This window comes from Macaca thibetana, chromosome 2, assembly GCF_024542745.1.
Source record: "Macaca thibetana thibetana isolate TM-01 chromosome 2, ASM2454274v1, whole genome shotgun sequence".
In the NCBI taxonomy this organism is placed as follows: Eukaryota; Metazoa; Chordata; class Mammalia; order Primates; family Cercopithecidae; genus Macaca; species Macaca thibetana.
The window spans coordinates 96,291,070-96,309,646 of record NC_065579.1 but is presented as its reverse complement, the minus strand read 5'-3'; the positions used below and the strand labels follow the sequence as shown (position 1 = coordinate 96,309,646).

The 18,577-nt window shown below is 43.3% G+C and overlaps 1 protein-coding gene and 2 pseudogenes across 9 annotated transcripts in view; 1 reads left to right on the top strand and 2 right to left on the bottom strand.

Annotated features, from left to right (window-relative positions):
- Positions 1 to 18,577, bottom strand: part of TRAK1 (trafficking kinesin protein 1) — a 213,866-nt gene that overhangs the window by 78,448 nt on the left and 116,841 nt on the right. The window contains exon 1 of one of the 9 annotated variants that reach the window (XM_050780359.1): positions 1,605 to 2,081. The exons of 6 other annotated variants lie outside the window; for them this stretch is intronic. In XM_050780359.1, the coding sequence (XP_050636316.1) occupies positions 1,605 to 1,668 (64 nt within the window). In that variant the 5' untranslated portion in view covers positions 1,669 to 2,081. Of the gene's footprint in view, positions 1 to 1,604; positions 2,082 to 18,577 lie in introns of those variants that run through there. 2 more of the 9 variants (XM_050780363.1, XM_050780364.1) reach the window with 2 other exon arrangements.
- Positions 3,581 to 18,577, bottom strand: part of LOC126948533 (cytochrome c oxidase subunit 2-like) — a 281,739-nt pseudogene continuing 266,742 nt past the window's right edge.
- Positions 4,841 to 5,566, top strand: LOC126948530 (thiopurine S-methyltransferase-like; annotated as a pseudogene).

Below are 18,577 nucleotides of genomic sequence, written 5' to 3'. Positions count from 1 at the left end.
ACCTTCTTCCCCCACTTCTAGGATGGCATCCACAGAGCTATGGCCACACCTGACTCATCCACAGGCCTCTGACAGCACCCTGCTGTAACCAGTGCTCCCTAATCCAATGGTACAGTGAGGATGTATTCAATCACTTACTTAAAAAAGTTAGAGAGGGTTCAATGAGTCACAAATCACCAAGGAAACTAGAAGGAGGTCAATGATGGTTTCCAAAAAGGAGCATCTCTAGAATTTCCTTTTGGAGTTAGGTAACAGAATGGGAACTTGCTTTAAGAATGAATAGATTCCAAAGAAAAAAGAACTCATTCGTCCTTTGCCCTCATGACCCTGGGAGCTGCCTCCAATCCTTGTTACTCAAGACAGTTAAAGATGTACACAGAACCAACATGACAATGTCTGCATCTAAAGCCGGGGGACAGTGAAGTTGAACTGGCATAGTTTTTCTGCATATTTAAATACCACCCCCTGAGAAAGCCTTAACCCACAGTCGAGGCAAAAATCAGTGGATAAGAGAAAATTATGCAGTTTTTCAGTTTACTAACTAGGCCAGGTCCCAGCCTGTTACATCATTCAGGTTAATCAAATGTAGTCAGGAATAGAGCATTCTGAAACTCCCGACTCAATTAAAAAGCACTTACCTTATCTATTAATGGCTCATATAGGGCTGGGAACATATCATCACTGGGGAACAGACCCTCAAAGTGCATATATTAATTGTGCCCTTCTTTTGTGAAGGCATGTGATATGAGGGTCATTTTCAAGAAGAAATTGAAGAAGACAGATTAGATTAACTGTGTAATACACAATTTTGACGTCCAACACCCCAGGAACCTGAGACCCCGCCCACTGTGATCTCTCTGAGAACGCACCTCAGTGCTGTTTTCCATGTGCTTGAAACCTCCTGAGACCTGTCCAGCCACACACTTGGCCTCCACCCAGTCTCCCCTGGAATGTGCCACACCCTCCCTGCACAAACCAAGGTAGCGACAGAAGGACACATTCTTTCCCTGCCCTTCCCATCACCGCCCCACCCCCACCTCTGTTGGATCCAACCCGCAAACTTCATTTGAATCACCCGCTAAGTGGTAAGCTGCTTCTGCCTTTTCTCCAGCCTCCGATAGTTCCCAGGTCTGGGCTCAGAAAAGGGCAGAGTCTTCAAGGCCTGCTGCTGACAGTCCAGGAAGCCACCTCTTGCACACACTGTTCCAAGCCCCCAGTTTCCTAACCCCTCCAACAGCAAGAGCGCAGTGAACACATTTCCACTTGCACACATACATGCATCAACAACACACTCACGTCTCACCCCAGAGAGAATTCAATCCAATAGAAGTATAACACTTACAAGCCCAGCATACCAAAAACCATCTCCCTTTCTAAGCAAATGATCATACATACTGCAGGAGTCTTTCACAGTAAAGAGCCCTGCCCACCTGCCACCTCCTCCACCATGCCTTTGGAATTGTCGGAGCCAGTGGTGCTAGTTCTGGTACCCTCCACCCGCCAGCCGCCTGTCTCCCCTAAAGGTTTCAGGACCCCCCTGCCACCCAGAAGGAGACAATGCCCCTATACACATCCCAGCTGTATTTTGCAGGGGCCATAATTACCATCTGAGCATTCTTCATAATACCAGTCTAGTTCATAGTAATCCGCTTCGATAAATTTCTGCATAGTCAGTAGTCTTGCAGAGGAAAGAATGGACTTCACAGCGCCATCAACATCAAGTAAAACGCTGCCATGCCTCCCCGCCCTTCCAGAATATTGGGCAGAAGAACATCCCGAAACACACCAGAATTAGGCTGTACATTCTTAACGACAGTCTGGAGCCAAAACAGGAATGTGGGCAATGAAAAGAAAAATTATATGGGGGAGGGAGGGAGTAGGAGGAGCAGAAAGGAAGGCAATTTGCAGAGCTACTGGAGACCCTGGCAGCACTGCCAATAAAGCGGCACTGGACAGCAGCCCTGAATGGGAGTAGCCAGGATCATCCTATCCAGACGCCCAGAGGGTGACGTCAGGGACACACACCACCACCGGCTGTCTCACTCAAGCCTCGTCTCCTGCTCGCCGCTCATCTTTCAATCTAACCGTTGCCATAGAAACTGGCCGGCTCTGAAAAATGATGCAGAGATGGAGGAAATGTCTTCCAAGGATGCTGGCAGCAGAGGTTGAGAGATGCCAGGCAGGCAAAAGAGAAGGTACAGGCAAGGGAGAGACAGGGGGGTCAGCACCATCATCACCTTCAATAAATGTAAGGACAAGCTTATTCACCCTACTCTGGGTCACGACAGAAAGAAGATTCTGGATTTGAAAACTGCTACCTTTTAAAATCTGCAAATCATTACTTTTGGTTTCCTTTCTTCAACCTGATTTAACACATTAAACATCTTGTATAATGTTTGACCACCACTTAAAGGAAATGTAAATGACTTAGAAAATGGAAACATTTTCATTTAGATGCACTACTATTCTCTGCTCATGCCTTTGCTCAAACTTCTAGAAAAATAGCCTGTCACATACAAATAGAGGAGGGCACCATCACAAAGGGCTTGTGCAGTACAATATGCTGTTTCATGGACACTTACATGTGTAATCAAGGCGCAAAAATGCACACACTAGAAGAAAACAGTCCATTTGTAGGAAGTTAGTTGCCTCTGGGGAAGGAGTGAGGAAATGGGCTTTCAAAACTTTCCTTAGAAATGCACCCATGTGTTTTATTTCCTTAAAAAATACAGTTAATATTAGTTCTAAATGTTTGATATGTTTGAAATATTCATAATAAAACAAGGTAGTGGATAATAAGACAGATTTTAGACTATCCTATAGGTTGAATTTCATTCCCTAAAACAGGGTCTCTCAACCTCAGCACTAATGACATTTGAAGTTAGATAATTCTTGTTGTGGAAGGCTATTCTGGGCATTGTAGGATGTTTAGCAGCAACCCTGGTGCCTACCCACTAAACGCAGGTAGCACTACTCTCTACCCCCAAGATGTGACAACCAAAAATGTCTCCAGACATTGCCAAATGTCCCCTGGATGCAAAATTGCCTGGTTGAGAATCTTGCCCTAAACCAAAACTACTTACTTACTTCATTGACCTCTTGGCCAGGTACCGTAAGTATCTGTTGGTGTTAACAGCAGCATATATACAGATAATAATGTCTGTGTGTTTCTATACATGTGTATGTCTGCTTCTGTGTATAAAATAGAAAATTTAAAGGAAAATCACATAGACACACACATCTTATATAGAGAATCTTAGATGGAATCTATACTTTGTACTGATCTATCTCAATCTTCCTAAATCACTGGAAGCTGAAGAGCCTGTAATGCTGTGTTGTGAGGTCCTCAAAGAAATCTCTCTCTGCTCTGGGGTACCCTCTCCTCATGTTACAGCCATCTCTGGCCCTCACCATTAGGCCTTGCTTGCACATCTGGGCAGGATACCACATCAGACCTTCCCACTTGCCAGGTGGCTGGCTGACCCCATTTGGCCCAGCCTTTAGTGACAGCAGGTCCTGTCCCCTTGTGGACTGCAGGGATCCAATCCTTTGGCACTATGGATAACAGAGCCTCAAGTCTCGGGGGGAAAAGAGAAGTTAAAGGCAGGGGCCCAAACCACAAGCAGACAAAGAAACCATCCCTGCATGGGGCAGTGGAACCACTGATGTTGATGATGAATTTTGGCTAAAATTGTTAACAGGATTCCAGAAAAGTTCAGAAAATGTAGGAGACAAGGGAATGACACCATCCCTGGCCATGCTGTCTCCTGGCTACCACTTATACCGTGGAGGACCTGTGTCCCTCTGTCATCATCTCTTCCTCCTCCAAGGCATCCCCAACCCAACTGCACATTCTTTATGGTCAAAGTAGACATCAGATCCCATAGCCTCCCTCACTTACTTTATTCCCTCTCCCTGATTCCAACTTGAATATGCATTTTAAGTTTTCTAGGATTTGTGACTAAAGTCAGCAGACAATGATTTTAATTCCTTTCTTAAAATTGCCCCTGCTACCTGACACGTCTCATCTCTCCCTCTAGTCTTTTATATCATCCTATCTCTGGCCTTGATGGTGCCTCTCAAGAGCCCCACTGCAAGCCACCAAACAGCCCCCTCAGACGTTCACCTCAAGACAGATGAATGGAGGCCGGTGTCCCGAGGTTTTCTGAGGTTTTGTTTAAAGTTCCATAAGGTCTTTCTAAAAAGATGATGATGGGCCTTATAAACAGGCAAATAGTTAACAACGAACTCCTAAAAAATCAGCAATGTTCACCAGTTCGATCCAATCAGGGTGGGGGAGGCCCAACAAGAATTTGCAAAATGATTTAATAAAGGAACCGGAGGGCTGGTTGCATTGGCTCATGCCTCTACTTCTACCACTTTGGAAGGCCGGGAAGGAAGGACAGTTTGAGGCCAGGAGTTCAAGACCAACCTGGGCAACATGGCCAAACCTCATCTCTACAAAAAAAAAAAAAAAGTTTAAACCAGCTAGGTGTGGTGGCACATGCCTGTAGTCCCAGCTACTTGGGAGGCTGAGGCTGGAGGATCACTTGAGCCCAGGAGTTCAAAGTTGCAGTGAGACGTGATCATGCCACTGCACTGCAGCCTGGTTGACAGAGTGAGACCCTAACCTCAAAAACTAAAAAATAAAATAAAGGAACAGGAAATGTAAACTCCTCAAAGCATCACATGAAAGTCAGACAAGCTTCCTAATAGCTGAACACATGGAAGTTCCTGGAGCTATGTAGCTCTTCATCTGTATCCTTCACAGTATCCTTTGTAATAAACCAGTAAAGGCATTAAAAACATACGCTTATGAGACAATGGTATCTATGAAACTATGAATGATACAAGAGCTTCACTTGATATGGAAGAGTATCCCAATACTGAGGTCAGGAAAACCAAGTACAAACTCTGGAAGAATGGCAAGACAAGTGGGTGAACAGCAATACTGCTTTTCATCGAGAACAAGGACATCAGCTATTGAATAAGCATTTGGATACTTTTCTTAAAGGCGAGAGTAGACTGAAGGTATTTTTTCCTCCTTGTTGAGATGAAATGGTTTGCAGACCAAGGACACAGTATAGTTGGTGTATAAATCAGCGCACTTGGGATATGAGAATTTTTTACAGAGCGGAATCTTTCTTACTCAGAAGAACCAATCAGCGAAGTTCCTGAAGCCAAAGTATTTAAGAGTTCTTCAGAGAACATTTCATTGTACTGTTGCAGCATTTTTTATCTTCCCCAAACACATATCGACAAATTTGATAGAATTTGGGACAGAGGAGCACTGGTTGCCATTAATCTAGGAGATTTCGAACATTATGCAGATACAATGTTGTCTCTCCTGGGAAAAGGGTTTCAGTACCTCCAGTCTGTTCTTTCTTGTGACCCAACTAAACATGCAGGCCCACTGTCTTATGTTCCACATGCTGAAATTGAAAGGTTGTTCAGTACAATATGCAATATTCATTGTCTTGAGAAGATTGATGCTTTTGAAGAACAACATGAAAGTTGGGGAATTGACTACATTTTTGAAAAGTTATATCTACTTACAGAAAAGTAAATGAGATGTATACAAAATCGAGTAACATCGACATGCTTTTGAGTTTCGGCAACTGAAAATTATGCTAAGGTGTGAAAATGTAATGCATAAATTTTTTATTGTTTACGAATCATATCAAATATCTTTGTTCAAAAATGCACATAACTTTTTTTTTTTTTTTTTTTTTTTTGAGACGGAGTCTCGCTCTGTTGTCCAAGCTGGAGTGCAGTGGCACGATCCTGGCTCACTGCAACCTCTGACCCCACGTTCAAGTGATTCTCATGCCTCGGCCTCCCGAGTAGCTGGCATTAAATGTGTGTGCCACCACGCCCAGCTAATTTTCTGTATTTTTAGTAGAGACGGGGTTTTACCATGTTAGCCAGACTGGTCTCAAACTCCTGACCTCAAGTGATCTGCCCACCTCAGCCTCCCAGAATGCTGGAATTACAGACATGAGCCACGATGGTCGGCTCTCTTTGCTCATTCTTAATTAGGCAGTTGTTAAATTTTCAAAACTGCATATATCTTTTTAGAAGAAAATACATACTAAAATGTTAAAGTAGCTCCTTTGGGGAGGAGAGGAGATGGAAGATTATGACTATGTGTCTTACTTACAGACTGCAAGACTTTTTACCAATCAATCAGCATGCATTACTTGTATAATTAAAAAATAAAAGAAAAATGCAATGAATGTTACTTAAATACAATAGACATAGAAAAACTGACATTCTATGAAATTTAGAATTGAAGAAATGTAATACTTCAGCAGGGTTCAACTGATCCTAAGAGTTATATGAAAGATTAGCTTTCACGATAAACCTTTGTCTTTTACTGAAATCCTAGCCATCTCTTTGCACATGTTTTCTCCACATACAATTTTATATGTAACAGAATCAAGAAACAAATACATTTTAATGAAATAATCCAATCTATATGGAACAATGTATTCTCAAATTATAAGAATAAATTTTGTTAAAGTTAAAAAAAATACAAAGATACAAATCCCTTATTTGCTTGCTTTTTTGTTTTGATAGAAACCCCTTAAATAAAACATGGCACATTTACCTTATGGCACTATGAATTTGTTTAACATTTTTATTCCTACCCCATTACCATAAAACAAGTAAAAAATAACAGATTTCATAGTTAAGAGCATGGGCTTTTGGAGTCAGATGGTCTGAGGTTTGGTACGGGCTCTTTGTTTTCCACGTCTATGACTTTATTAGACACATCAGTCTCATCTGCTAAATGGGGGTGATTATAATGCACAGAGACAGGGGAAGCTATAATCAATTAGTGTATGGCAGAGCACTTAACACAGTGCCTAGGACAAAATAAGTCTGCAATAAATGTTAGTTGTGGTCATCTTCATCACTCTAATTTTTTTTTTTTTAAAGGGAAATACGCCAGGAAATGAACAATTAAAAAGAGGGTACAAATTCCTAAGCTATAATTAGGGAAATGAGGTAGAAATGCCATTTGTAAGCTTTTTCCAGCATAACTGATTCAAAGGCACTGAGTTCACAGTAATGAGCAGGAGTGACAGGTGGGGTGAGGTAGGGAGTGAGGGACCCTACATCAATGACAATACATTACTGAGCACAGCTTACATTAAGTCCAAAGGCTGCACATATCCAATTCACTTTTTAAGCAAATGGGAAAGAAACAAAACAATGTATAAATAAGCACAAAAGAAACAGCATCATTTAGGGGTGATTTTTGTGAGCTTCAAGCAATTTCAAAGTGAACTACACCAAAACTCTTTCATATGCTCAGAAAGACAAAGTAATCTGTCCACAGTTCTGCAAAGAGTTTCACAATTAAAATCCAAGTCTATCTGACATCAAATCCACTTTCCTTCACGCCAGGAGTCCCAACACTCCTGAGGGTTATGGCTCTCCCTCGGCCCAGGTTTACTGCGGCTGAAAAGCAGACTCCTCCCAACCATGACCCTACTCTCCTCCATCACTGCCACCAGAAAGTCAGGAATAAGAACAGGTCCCAGGAGCAGTCTCAGGTAAGCCTCACAGCCACCTGGTCAGCCATTCCTTAGTCACATCTTCAGCTGCCCCATTTAGAAAGTGCTGACTGTATACCTGGCATTTAGTACTTTATATCTCACTTACTCCTCAGACCCCTCGACCTAATGGCTCCCTCATTGTGGATACAAGGAAAGGGGTCTTAAGTGGTTTAAGTCACTTGCCCAGGATTGCACAGAGAATACCAACAGCATCTGGATATAAACCAGAAATGATCCCCGTCCTAAGCCTTTTCCACTTCTCAATAAGTGAATGAAAAAGCATCCAAGGATTATTTGCTAATGGAATTTGAAAGAAAAAAAAAAAGAAGAGGTACAATTAAAGAAGATAAAGACTCAAGTTAGCACCTCAGAGAGAAAACAAATTGAGAAGTTTTTTTTTTTTTTTTTTAAAAAAAAAGAACAAAATAAATGACCAGGAAAGTAAGAGTTAAACTGAAAATATCTACGTAACTTCGTGATATTAAAAACAAACAAACAAAACAACTCTTTCCAGCTCTGTCACATAAGTGGCTAAACAAAGACACCCCTCCAATCCATCAGCAGCAAGTCAACATTCTGGTGCCCAGATTTAGGTTAGACCTTAACGGGGCTCCTTGTAGAGCTGCTGATTCCATGTCTTGGGGCAGGGAAAATCAAGAGGGACCTGCAACACCAGCTTTCAAGAAAGCAAAGACCATGTCAAAAGGTCTGGGGTAGAAGTGATAAGGTATACAAAAGCCATCTTAAAAGGACTACCATGCACTGTGTTGTGACAATTTGAATATCCAAAAGAGAACACAGTCAATAACAGTTAAAAGAGACAAGGTGAGCCTGTAAAGGCCATGAATCTTCAATATCAAAATGAAAAGGGTAACCAAGTGACAGGGCAACTGATATATAAAGGAAGGGAGAATATATTAGGAAGTTATTTTTAATCCATTTTAGGAAGCAGCAGAGGTGGGTATGTATGACTGCTCTGTTTCTGCCACTAATGCCTTTTATAAAACAGTGTACAAATACGTCTCTAAGTAGGATGGCTCTGAATAAGCCTACCCTACATGGAAGGAGGAAGCAAGTATCAAGAACAGAAAGGCCTGACGCTGTGGGCACAGACTACACTCAGGTAGGAACAGGATCACCCCCAGGGCTGTAAGATGATGGATCAGCCAGAGGGCTCCAGAGGAGAACTGACTGCCCACACTGGGGCCCCAAATTCCTGGAAGATAAAAGCTCAATAAAAGCTGCTAATGATAACAGTAAGACACTAAGAAACCTTGTACGTGTGTTCAAACATGTTCCAGATGAGTGTGTCATTTGGATGGGACACTGGGTCACAACCACAAGTGGCCAAATATAAAGAATTTGTCATTTCAGGAAAAGACATCAGGTCGAAGGTGGCCCCTCCAAAGATAATGTCCACCTGGAAGCTGTGGAGGTGTAAAAATGGTCTTTGCAGGTGTAATTCATTTTCTTCTTTTTTTGTTTTATTTTGTTTTTTAAGACAGAGTCTCGCTCTGTCACCCAGGCTGGCGTACAGTGGTGCAGTCATGGCTCACTGCAACCTCCACCTCCCAGGTTCAAGTGATTCCCCTGCCTTAGTCTCCTGAGTAGCTGGGAGGCATGCGCCACCATGCCTGGCTAACTTTTTGTATTTTTGGTAGAGACAGGGTTTTGCCATGTTAGCCAGGCTGGTCTCAAACTCCTGACCTCAAGTGATCCGCCTGCCTCGGTCTCCCTAAGTACTGGGATCACAGGCGTGAGCCACCGTGCCTGGCCCTGCTGGTGTCATTCAGTTAAAAGTCTTGAGATGACATCATCCTTGATTGAGGTGGGCCCTCAATCCAATGGCAAGTGTCCTCAGAAGAGAAGAGGAGAAAAGGCCCACAGAGGAGAGGGCAGCCTGAAGACAGAGCAGAACCTGGAGGGATGCGGCCACAAGCCTAGGAACATTGAGGATGGCCAGCAGCCACCAGAAACTGCAAGAGGGGCAGGGAACGGATTCTCCCTCAGAGTGTCCAGAAGGAACCAGCAGTATCAACACCTTGACTTTGGACCTCTGGCCTCCAGAACTGTGAGAGAATAAATTTCTATTGTCTTAAGCCACCAAGTTTGTGGTAATTTGTTATGGCAGCCCTAGGAATCTAACAGAGCTGCTGAGATCGTATTTTCTTTAATATCTATAAAGATTACTAGATCACTGGAAAAATATAAAACAGATTCAGAAATCACAAAGAAATTAATTAAACCCACAGTACCAATGCTTATGTTAAGTGTGAGTATCAGGAGTTTTGCTGTCATTGCTAGAAGACCTACATGTTCTTTTGTGAGCATTTAAGAGAATCTAATAGATTTGGTCTGTGATGTTAAGGCAGATCTAATTAAATATATTTCTAATCAAATTTAAATGTTTAAAAGAATTTAATAAAATTTCTAAGTCTGTACTTATTAGTTGTGTGAGTATATGAATATTTCAATTTATGCAAGACACTAAAAAGATGAATGAACACTAACAATTGAGCGATAAAGTATATATAAATGATGCAGTTATGAGTTTGCCCGAGTGTCTCAGACCTCACAGATCTTGCTGCACCCCACCTTCCCCCAGGCCTCACAGGTGATCAGCACAGGCATGCCCAGGCCCTGATGTGGCCGTCTGAACAAAATAACTTCCCAATTCCTATGCGTCCCCAGTGCTCCTCCTTCCTGCTAGCACACAGAGCCCTCGGAGGTCCCAATTCCCCTCTGGAACCTGCCCTCAGACTCCAAAGCTTTCCTCCCTGTTGGTCAGGGCACCTGTATGCCAGGCCAGCCAAGAAGCCTATAGCAGAAGAGAGGAAGACCCGGAAGAGGCCTTCTAACCTTCCGTCCTTGAGGGGGCCATGGGGCTCACATGAAAGACAGCCTTACAAGCAGGCCTTCCTTCCACTTGCTTCAGAAAATTAACTGAGCAGGTGCTTCTTTCTGCAGAGTTATCCTTCTGATCTTTATTTTATTTATTTGTTTACTTATTTATTTGTCTACTTATTTATTTATTTATTTATAGATGGAGTCTCACTCAGTCGCCCAGGCTGGAGTGCAGTGATGCGATCTTGGCTCACTGCAACCTCCACCTCCGGGGTTCAACCAATTCTCCTGCCTCAGCCTCCCGAGGAGCCACCAAGCCCAGCTAATTTTTGTATTTTCAGTAGAGACGGGGTTTCACCATTGAGCCAGGATGGTCTCAATCTCCTGACCTCATCATCCGCCTGCCTCAGCCTCCCAAAATACTGGGATTACAGGCGTGAGCCACCACATCCAGCCTGATCTTTATTTTTTAAAATGTTGCCACTGCCAGTCACTGAGCACCCACGGCAGAAGGCAGGCTGCTAATGAACAGCTTGCTGTCAACTACCCCCTCCGAAAACATCTCCTCCTCATTTCAGGCACAGGCACCAACCCACCTCCAGGGGAAGGTGGGGGAACAAAGCTTGGCTTTTACAGAACATATCTAAAAGCAGGGAGATGGCGTTTGGCAGAGCACTGAGGAGCCAACATGCATCCTGGCCTCGATGTAGTTCTCATTAAAATCAACCCTACCTCTGAGAAGGAGAGAGAGAAGAAAAAGAGCTTGGGTGTGTGGTGGCATCAGTACACAGCCTGCATGGTTCTGAGTCTGCCTCCTGCCAGCCTGGGAGGCTGTATGGGAAATCTCACTCCTATGTCCAGCAGGTCAGGTAGCAGGCGCCACAGGCCTCAAAACACAAGTAAACCAGAAGCTCAAACGGCCCCATATTCCATTCATGCCAAAATTCAGCTGAACCACAGTAGCCTGGGCCCATCACGGGGGGTGGAGTGTGAGCTGAGCTGTCATGTCAATTTCCCACCTGAGTCCCTTCCAGTTTTGTCTTAGATATGCTGAAATAACACGAAAAAGAAAAACTGTCAATCTGTACAGAATTGCTTGCCAGGCATTTTTCTTCTTAAAAAGAAAAAAATAAATACTCAACCTTGGAATCTGGTTTGATGAGAAAAAATGAAACCTGGCAGGTGGCAGGTGACAAAGTAAGCCCAGGGACCACGAGGGTAGGTCTGCTGACCAGTATGAGTACCTGGCCACGGTGCTCACCAGACACTGTGAAAGGCTCCTGGTGCTGTCAAGCACCCTGGTACAAGGCTGCCTTTGATTACCTCCCCAAGACGGGCGCCTTCAATTCTACTCAGCATCTGGCGCCCAGGCCCACACCTGGGTGGAGACATCGTGACTACATTTGACTAATAGAGAGGAAGTGATTGTGCTCCAGGGTGTCTCTGCTTCTGCCTTTGATCTTGCAGCCGTCTGTGTCAGCCAACAGTGGTGGAAAATGGGCCCAAGGAAGAGTCCGCATATGTGAGCAGTAAGAGAAGAGAGAAGGCACAATTCTCAGGGCTCACCTAGGTCCTTGCCTGTAAACAAAATGGCCCCAGAGCTTGGGGATGGCAGAAACGACATACCCAGAGTACTTGGGCATTTACACAACAGAAATTCTTGGTAACTACTTATAAATACATTATAATGTATATATCTTGCATTAGCTTTGTTAGCAGATGATAATGAAAAGTTCCTGGCAATTAGATCCCCTTTCCAACTCAGTACAACCTCTACTCCACCCCGATAATTTATCCTTCCTCCCTTCATTCAACCCTGCCTCACCACACACGTCTAGGTGACAACAGACTCCTTGATGTTCCAAAAGATACCCCTCCTCCAAACACACACACACACATGCACACACACACACACACACATACACACACACCCTATGCTTTCTTTTAGGTCATCACCTCATAAAATAATAAAATTATTGACCGCACTCCCCTTCAGAAGGTCAGCACTGTGTGCTATTTATTCATTTAATTTGTATAGGCGTACTTGCATTTTGTGGTGTCTGTACTTTTTTTTTTTTTTTAAATAGAGACGGAGCCTCACCGTGTTCCCCAGGTTGGTCTTGAACTCCTGGATTCAGGCAATCCTCCAGCCTCACCCCCCCGGAGTGCTGGGATTATAGGTGTGAGCCACCACATCTGGCCAGTGTCTCTATTTTTGTTTCACTTAGGATTTTAATTAAAATGAAGGCAATCTTTAGAAGGTGGCAACAAATAAAACGATCTTGTTATTCTATATATGGGTTTTAAATCTTGTTTTTATGAAAAAAGATAAGGAAGGAGAAAGCTTATTTTTTAAATTTAAAAACATGGCTTTGCATTTTCACTTATTTAAGAAGCATTCATTAGGCACCTATTCAACAAAAGGCCTGGGAAGAGGATATTGGCCCATTCAAGCAGACATGGACTCTGCTCCATTAATTTACTCTCTGAAGATGAAAATTACTTTCGACAATTTGTAATCTTCTGGAATTTAAGCCTCGTACATATCTAAATCTTAACAAGAAAAATCCTGGGTAATTTAAAACATGCTTAGAGAGTTCAGTGTGTATGTCTACAGTGCTCTGTCTGAGAATACTTGTAAGAGGTTCCCTAGATTATCACCTGAACGCAATTTAATAGCACTTGCATTTGAAAAAGAAAACAACACTACAATTTCTATAAAACAAAAAGGTCCCTATTCTCTTAATTCCTATTTTGCAATACAGAAAAACTCAAATTAAGAAATGACCATAATACCTGCACGTTATGCACATGTACCCTAGAACTTAAAGTATAATAAAAAAAAGTAAAAAAATAAATTAATTAATAAATAATAAATTGACAAAAAAAAAAAAAAAAAGAAGAAGAAGAAACGGCCATAAAACAAAAAACAATTTTAAAAAACTTCATCATGGGATACCATTAACTAGAGAGTGAAAATCTCTCAAAGAAACATTCAGAGAACCATAAAATATTTAATGCTAATTAATTTCCAGATAAGAAACCGAGTCTCAATGCAGTGATAAGTGATTTGCCCAAGGTCACACATTTAGTCGGTGGATGATGGAGAAATGGCCCTCTCACGCAGCACTGGTGGGTCTCCAACCACTTTCTCTCCTCTCAGAGTCACTTGGAAGAAGAAAACCTTCACTATAAAACAACGTTACCCAAGCCAAACAGAGATATCAACTACTCCACAGTGATCAGGTGCATCTCTCAATTCTAGCTAAACTCCACAAATAACATACACTCCTGCTCTCCCCCACAAAACTGCCCTTGGTACAAAGTTTGAGAAGTTGATCTCTTGATAACTTTGAGTTTAAGGGGAAAAAACCCATCTTTCTTGAAATTATATGCCATATTCACAAAAACTTTAGTCACTGCCTTCCTGACAATTACCTGTTGGTTATTTTCCAAATATTCACTAATGAATAACAACCTGCACAAACTAAAGAAGAGGTAAGACATCCCTCCTCTGGTATCGAGTAAAAAAATCTTTAGGATGTGTTTAGGCTTCTTAAAGACCAAATTCAGTGTTTTCAGGCAAATTGCTTGTACTATCTGGCTTGATATCTGGAAGTAAAAGGGTATTCACCCATGTGTTGTTTGGGGAAGAAGTAGAAATGGCTTGGATTCCCAATAATAGATGAATGGTCAAATATAAATGACAGAATATTAAGCAATGCTGAAAATTGTGTTTTTCAAGAAATTTAATGCCAGGGGAAATAATCAACATATACTATTTATTTAAAATGCATTATGTCCCTAAATATATGTGTTGCAGAAAAAAAAAAAAATCTAGAAAAATCTCACAAAAAGTGAGTGGTGGTTGCTATGTTAGTCATCTTTTTGTTTTTATTTTCAAAATCACCTAAAATCAGCATACTTTTGTGATAGAAAGAAATATTATTTTGTCCGGGCATGGTAGCTCTTACCTATAATCCCAGCACTTTGGGAGGCTGAGGCAGGTGGATCACCTGAGGTCAGGAGTTTGAGATCAGCCTGGCCAACAGGGTGAAACCATGTCTTTACTGAAAACAGAAAAATTAGCCTGGTGTGGTGTCATGTGTCTGTAATCCCAGCTACTCAGGAGGCTGAGGCAGAAAAAACCCAGGAGGCAGAGGTTGCAGTGAGCCAAGATCATGCCACTGCACTCCAGTCTGGGCAACAGAGCCAGACTTCATCTCAAAAAAAAAAAAAAAAAGGAAAGAAATATTATCTTATTTATTTATTTATTTATTTATTTTTCTTTTTTACTGAAACAGAGTCTCACTCAGTTGCCCAGGCTGGAATGTAGTGGCACGATCATAGCCTCGAACTCCTGGGCTTAAGTGACCCACCCACCTTAGCCTCCTGAGTAGCTAGGACTACAGGTATGCACCACCTGAGTAGTTTTTAAACATTTTTTTATAGAGATGGGGGTTTCCCTATGTTCCCCAGCTTGGTCTCAAATGCCTTGTCTCAAGCAATCCTCCTGCCTCGGCCTCCCAAAGCACTGGGATTGTAAGTGTGAGCCATAAAAATATTATTTTTAAAATCTAACTTCTTCTAAAGATCATTTGTGCTCATTACAAGGCCAGGCACCAAGAGCTGAAGAACAGGGTAGGTGCCACAATTCTCTACAACAGTGACACACATGCTTACTTCCTCTCTCTGAAAATCAGAAATGGACCCTATCTCCCAATGCCATGTCATCACCAACAAAGTCACAGAATCTTCCTTAAACCCACAAAAAAGGAAACCAAAGTACAGAGAGGCTCCATGATTTCTTTACGATGACAGAGAAACAGGTTTCAGAACCAGGATTGAGGTACAAATTTAGCATCTATGGATTTAGGAGAGCAGGGGAAGGCACCTCTGAGAATGGACAGGGTCATTGGTGAGGGCCTGGCGCATGTCCATGCCGGGCTTCTATGGAAGTCAGGCAGATGGTAAGAAGAGCTAGTGTGAGGATGACAAGCACACGTTCAGTTTCTATGAGATTCCAGCAACATATCCAGGCAGTAGAGAGGAACATAGCCATCACCTGCAGAGAGGCAACAGCCAAAGCAAAGAAGATGTAGGCAAGAGGAGACCCCAAGCCAGAGCACTGAGAGATGTCCACATCTAAGCACACCAAAAAGAAAAGGGGACTTAGCCAAAAACAAAGACAAAAAGCCAGCGATGACTAGTCAGAGGAGGAGGAGAGCTAGAATGTTCCCACACAGTCCAATTCCACATAAATACAGGCTGAAAGTAAAACTCTCAGTGGGAAATACTCTGGATGAGGCTTTTCATGTTTTTTTTTGTTTTTGTTTTGTTTTTCTTTTTTTGTAGAAATGGGGTCTCGTTTGGCGGCCAAGGATGGTCTCAAATGCCTGTGTTCAAGCAATCCTCCCATCTCAGTCACCCAAAGTGTTGGGATTACGGGTGTGAGCCACTGTGCCAAGACTTTTCATGTTCAAGCATCACTGTGGTACTCCCTCCATCAAAAGAGCTCAAAAGATGACATCTCATAAGGAGGCTCCTCGTCTTGGCTAGAGATCAACAAGGAGTACCTGGAAATACAGAGACAGCAGCAGCACATTCCTCCTTCAGCTGGGCTCCACCCTCTGTACAGAAGGGGGAACAAAACTAACATGATCTCTGCCCTCAAGGCACTCCCTATACAGCAGGGGACAGTAGGTGAAATGAGCATAACATGGCAGGTAGGTGAGGTAAGGGCAGGTTCTGAAGTTACAAACACTGCCTGGCATGAAACACAAGAAGTGGAGAGGTTTTCCTAACTAATCCCTGCTTCTCCACTAATTCCTCTGACAAGCCTGCACTTGCCATGGCCCCCAAAGACCAGCCGGGCATGGTGGCTCCTGTCTGCAGTTCCATAGCTTTGGGAGGGAAAGCAGGAAGACTGCCTGAGGCCAGGAGTTCGGGGCTGCAGTAAGCTATAATTACGCCACTACACTCCAGCCTGGTTGTTGGAGAAAGACTGTCTCTAAAGAAAGAAAAAAAAAAAAAGACCAGGCGAGGTGGCTAACACCTGTAATCCCAGCACTTTGGGAGGCCAAGGCAGGTGGATCACTTGAGGCCAGGAGCATGAGACAGCCGAGGCAACATGGCAAAACCCTGTCTCTACAAAACATTTAAAAACTAGCTGGGTGTGGTGGCATGCACCTGTAGTCCCAGCTACTCGGGAGGCAGAGGCAGAAGGATCACTTGAGGCCAAGGGGTTGAGGCTGCAGTGAGCCATGATCACCACCACTGCACTCCAGCCTGGGCAACAGAGCAAGATTAAGGTAGGGTAAGGTAAGGTAAAAGGAAAAAGGAAAGGAAAGGTAAAAGGAAAGGTAAGGAAGGAGGCAGGGGAGGGGAGATGAGGGGAGATGAGGGGAGATGAGGGGGAAGGGAAGGGGAAGGGGAAGGGGAAGGGGAAGGGAGGAAGGGAGGAAGGGAGGGAGGGAGGGAGGGAGGGGAGGGAGGGGAGGGAGGGAGGGAGGAGGAAGGAAGGAAGGAAGGAAGGAAGGAAGGAAGGAAGGAAGGAAGGAAGGAAGGAAGGAAGGAAGGAAGGAAGGGCAGGCCCACAGCCTGCTGATACTGCCAGCCAGCTGACCACTGTCTTATGTGCCTCGGCATCTGGGCTCTTGTGAATTGAGCCTTTTCCCAATGGAAAAATGGTCGTGTGTGTGTTCCCAACCTGTTTGTTCACGCCTGTTTTGCTGATTAATGTAATTATATCATTGTGTTTATTATTTCATGTATAGCATTAAAAGTGTTCTTTATAAAATTTTTTAAGTCCATTTACATTGCTATAAAAGAGTGTTAAATCTATGTAAACTAACTTTAATATCTTGAAAAACAATTAGGGATTAAAAGGCCAATTCAATTTAGATAAAACAATTGTAATATATTTAAAAAATCATTTAATCGAAGAGAGGATTATGTACTACAACAAATCTAGTGTCTATGTCCTGCAGTGCTCATAAAGGTAAGGCATTTAGCACCACCCTGACAAGTGGTAAGCACTCAGTAGATGTGAGTCATTATTACCATTATTGGCTATCATTACATAAGCAAATAAAGAGTGATGAAAGCTATGAAGGCAAGAAAAGGCAACAGAGATGGGGTATGCCACAGATGGGGTGCTCAAGGAAGGCTTGTCATGGACAGCACACTTCTGCTGAGAACCAAAGAACAGAAAAGAAGCTGGGCACAGCAGCATGCACCTGTAATCCCAGCCTACTCAGAAGGGTGAGGCAGGAGGAGTGCTGGAGCCCAGGAGTTCGAGGGCAGCCTAGGCAACATATCAAGACCCAGTCTCAAGGAAAAAAGAAAGAGAAATAAATAAAAACATTAAAAACAAAACAAAAAAGAAAAGGAAGAGGGGTAGCGAGGGAGCGGCATGACCCAAGGTCATGGGAGTTTGGTGTGTTCGAGGGTCTGGAAGCACTGGTGGGGCTGCTATAGGGTAAGGACAGGGTGGAACGAGGCTGGCTGGATACAGACCCAAGAGCCAGGTCACAGAGTCTTGGAAGACTCTGCATTTTATCCAAAGGGCAATGGGAAACAAAGAAGCAGCATAATCCAGTTGGATTTCAAAAAGAGACCAGCCAGGCTGCTGGGTCCAAAGAGGACAGCAGAGAAGCAAGAGTGGAAGCTGGGAGAGCAGTTACAGCTGTCCAGGGATGAGATGGCAGTGACTTCATCCAGGGTGGCAGCAGCCAGGTCGGAGAATGGGTCTGGGATATATCTGGAGGAAGAATTAACAGGGCCAGTAGATGGCCAGGAGGATATGGAAATAGGGTAAACCATGTTGTATTTATTAAGACAAATGTGTGTGGAGGGGGGAACAATCTACTTTCTGCAGTGGATGAGTTAATAACCTCAGTATGTGGGTACATGAGGCTGGGGGAGGAAGGGAAGGTCAGGGTGGGTATACATTTGGCAGTCACCAGCATGTGGCTGGTATTACAGCCTTGGGAGAGAGGATATAGACAGACGCAGGCTGGGCACGCCAACATTCAGAGCAGTACATCACAGTCGCCTGAGAATCAATTAGAATGACTGTGCCTGAGGTTGGGGCCTGGGGAGGATATATAGTCAGCCTTCTGTATCTACCATGGATCAAAAATGTTCAGGAGGAAAAAAACAATGTA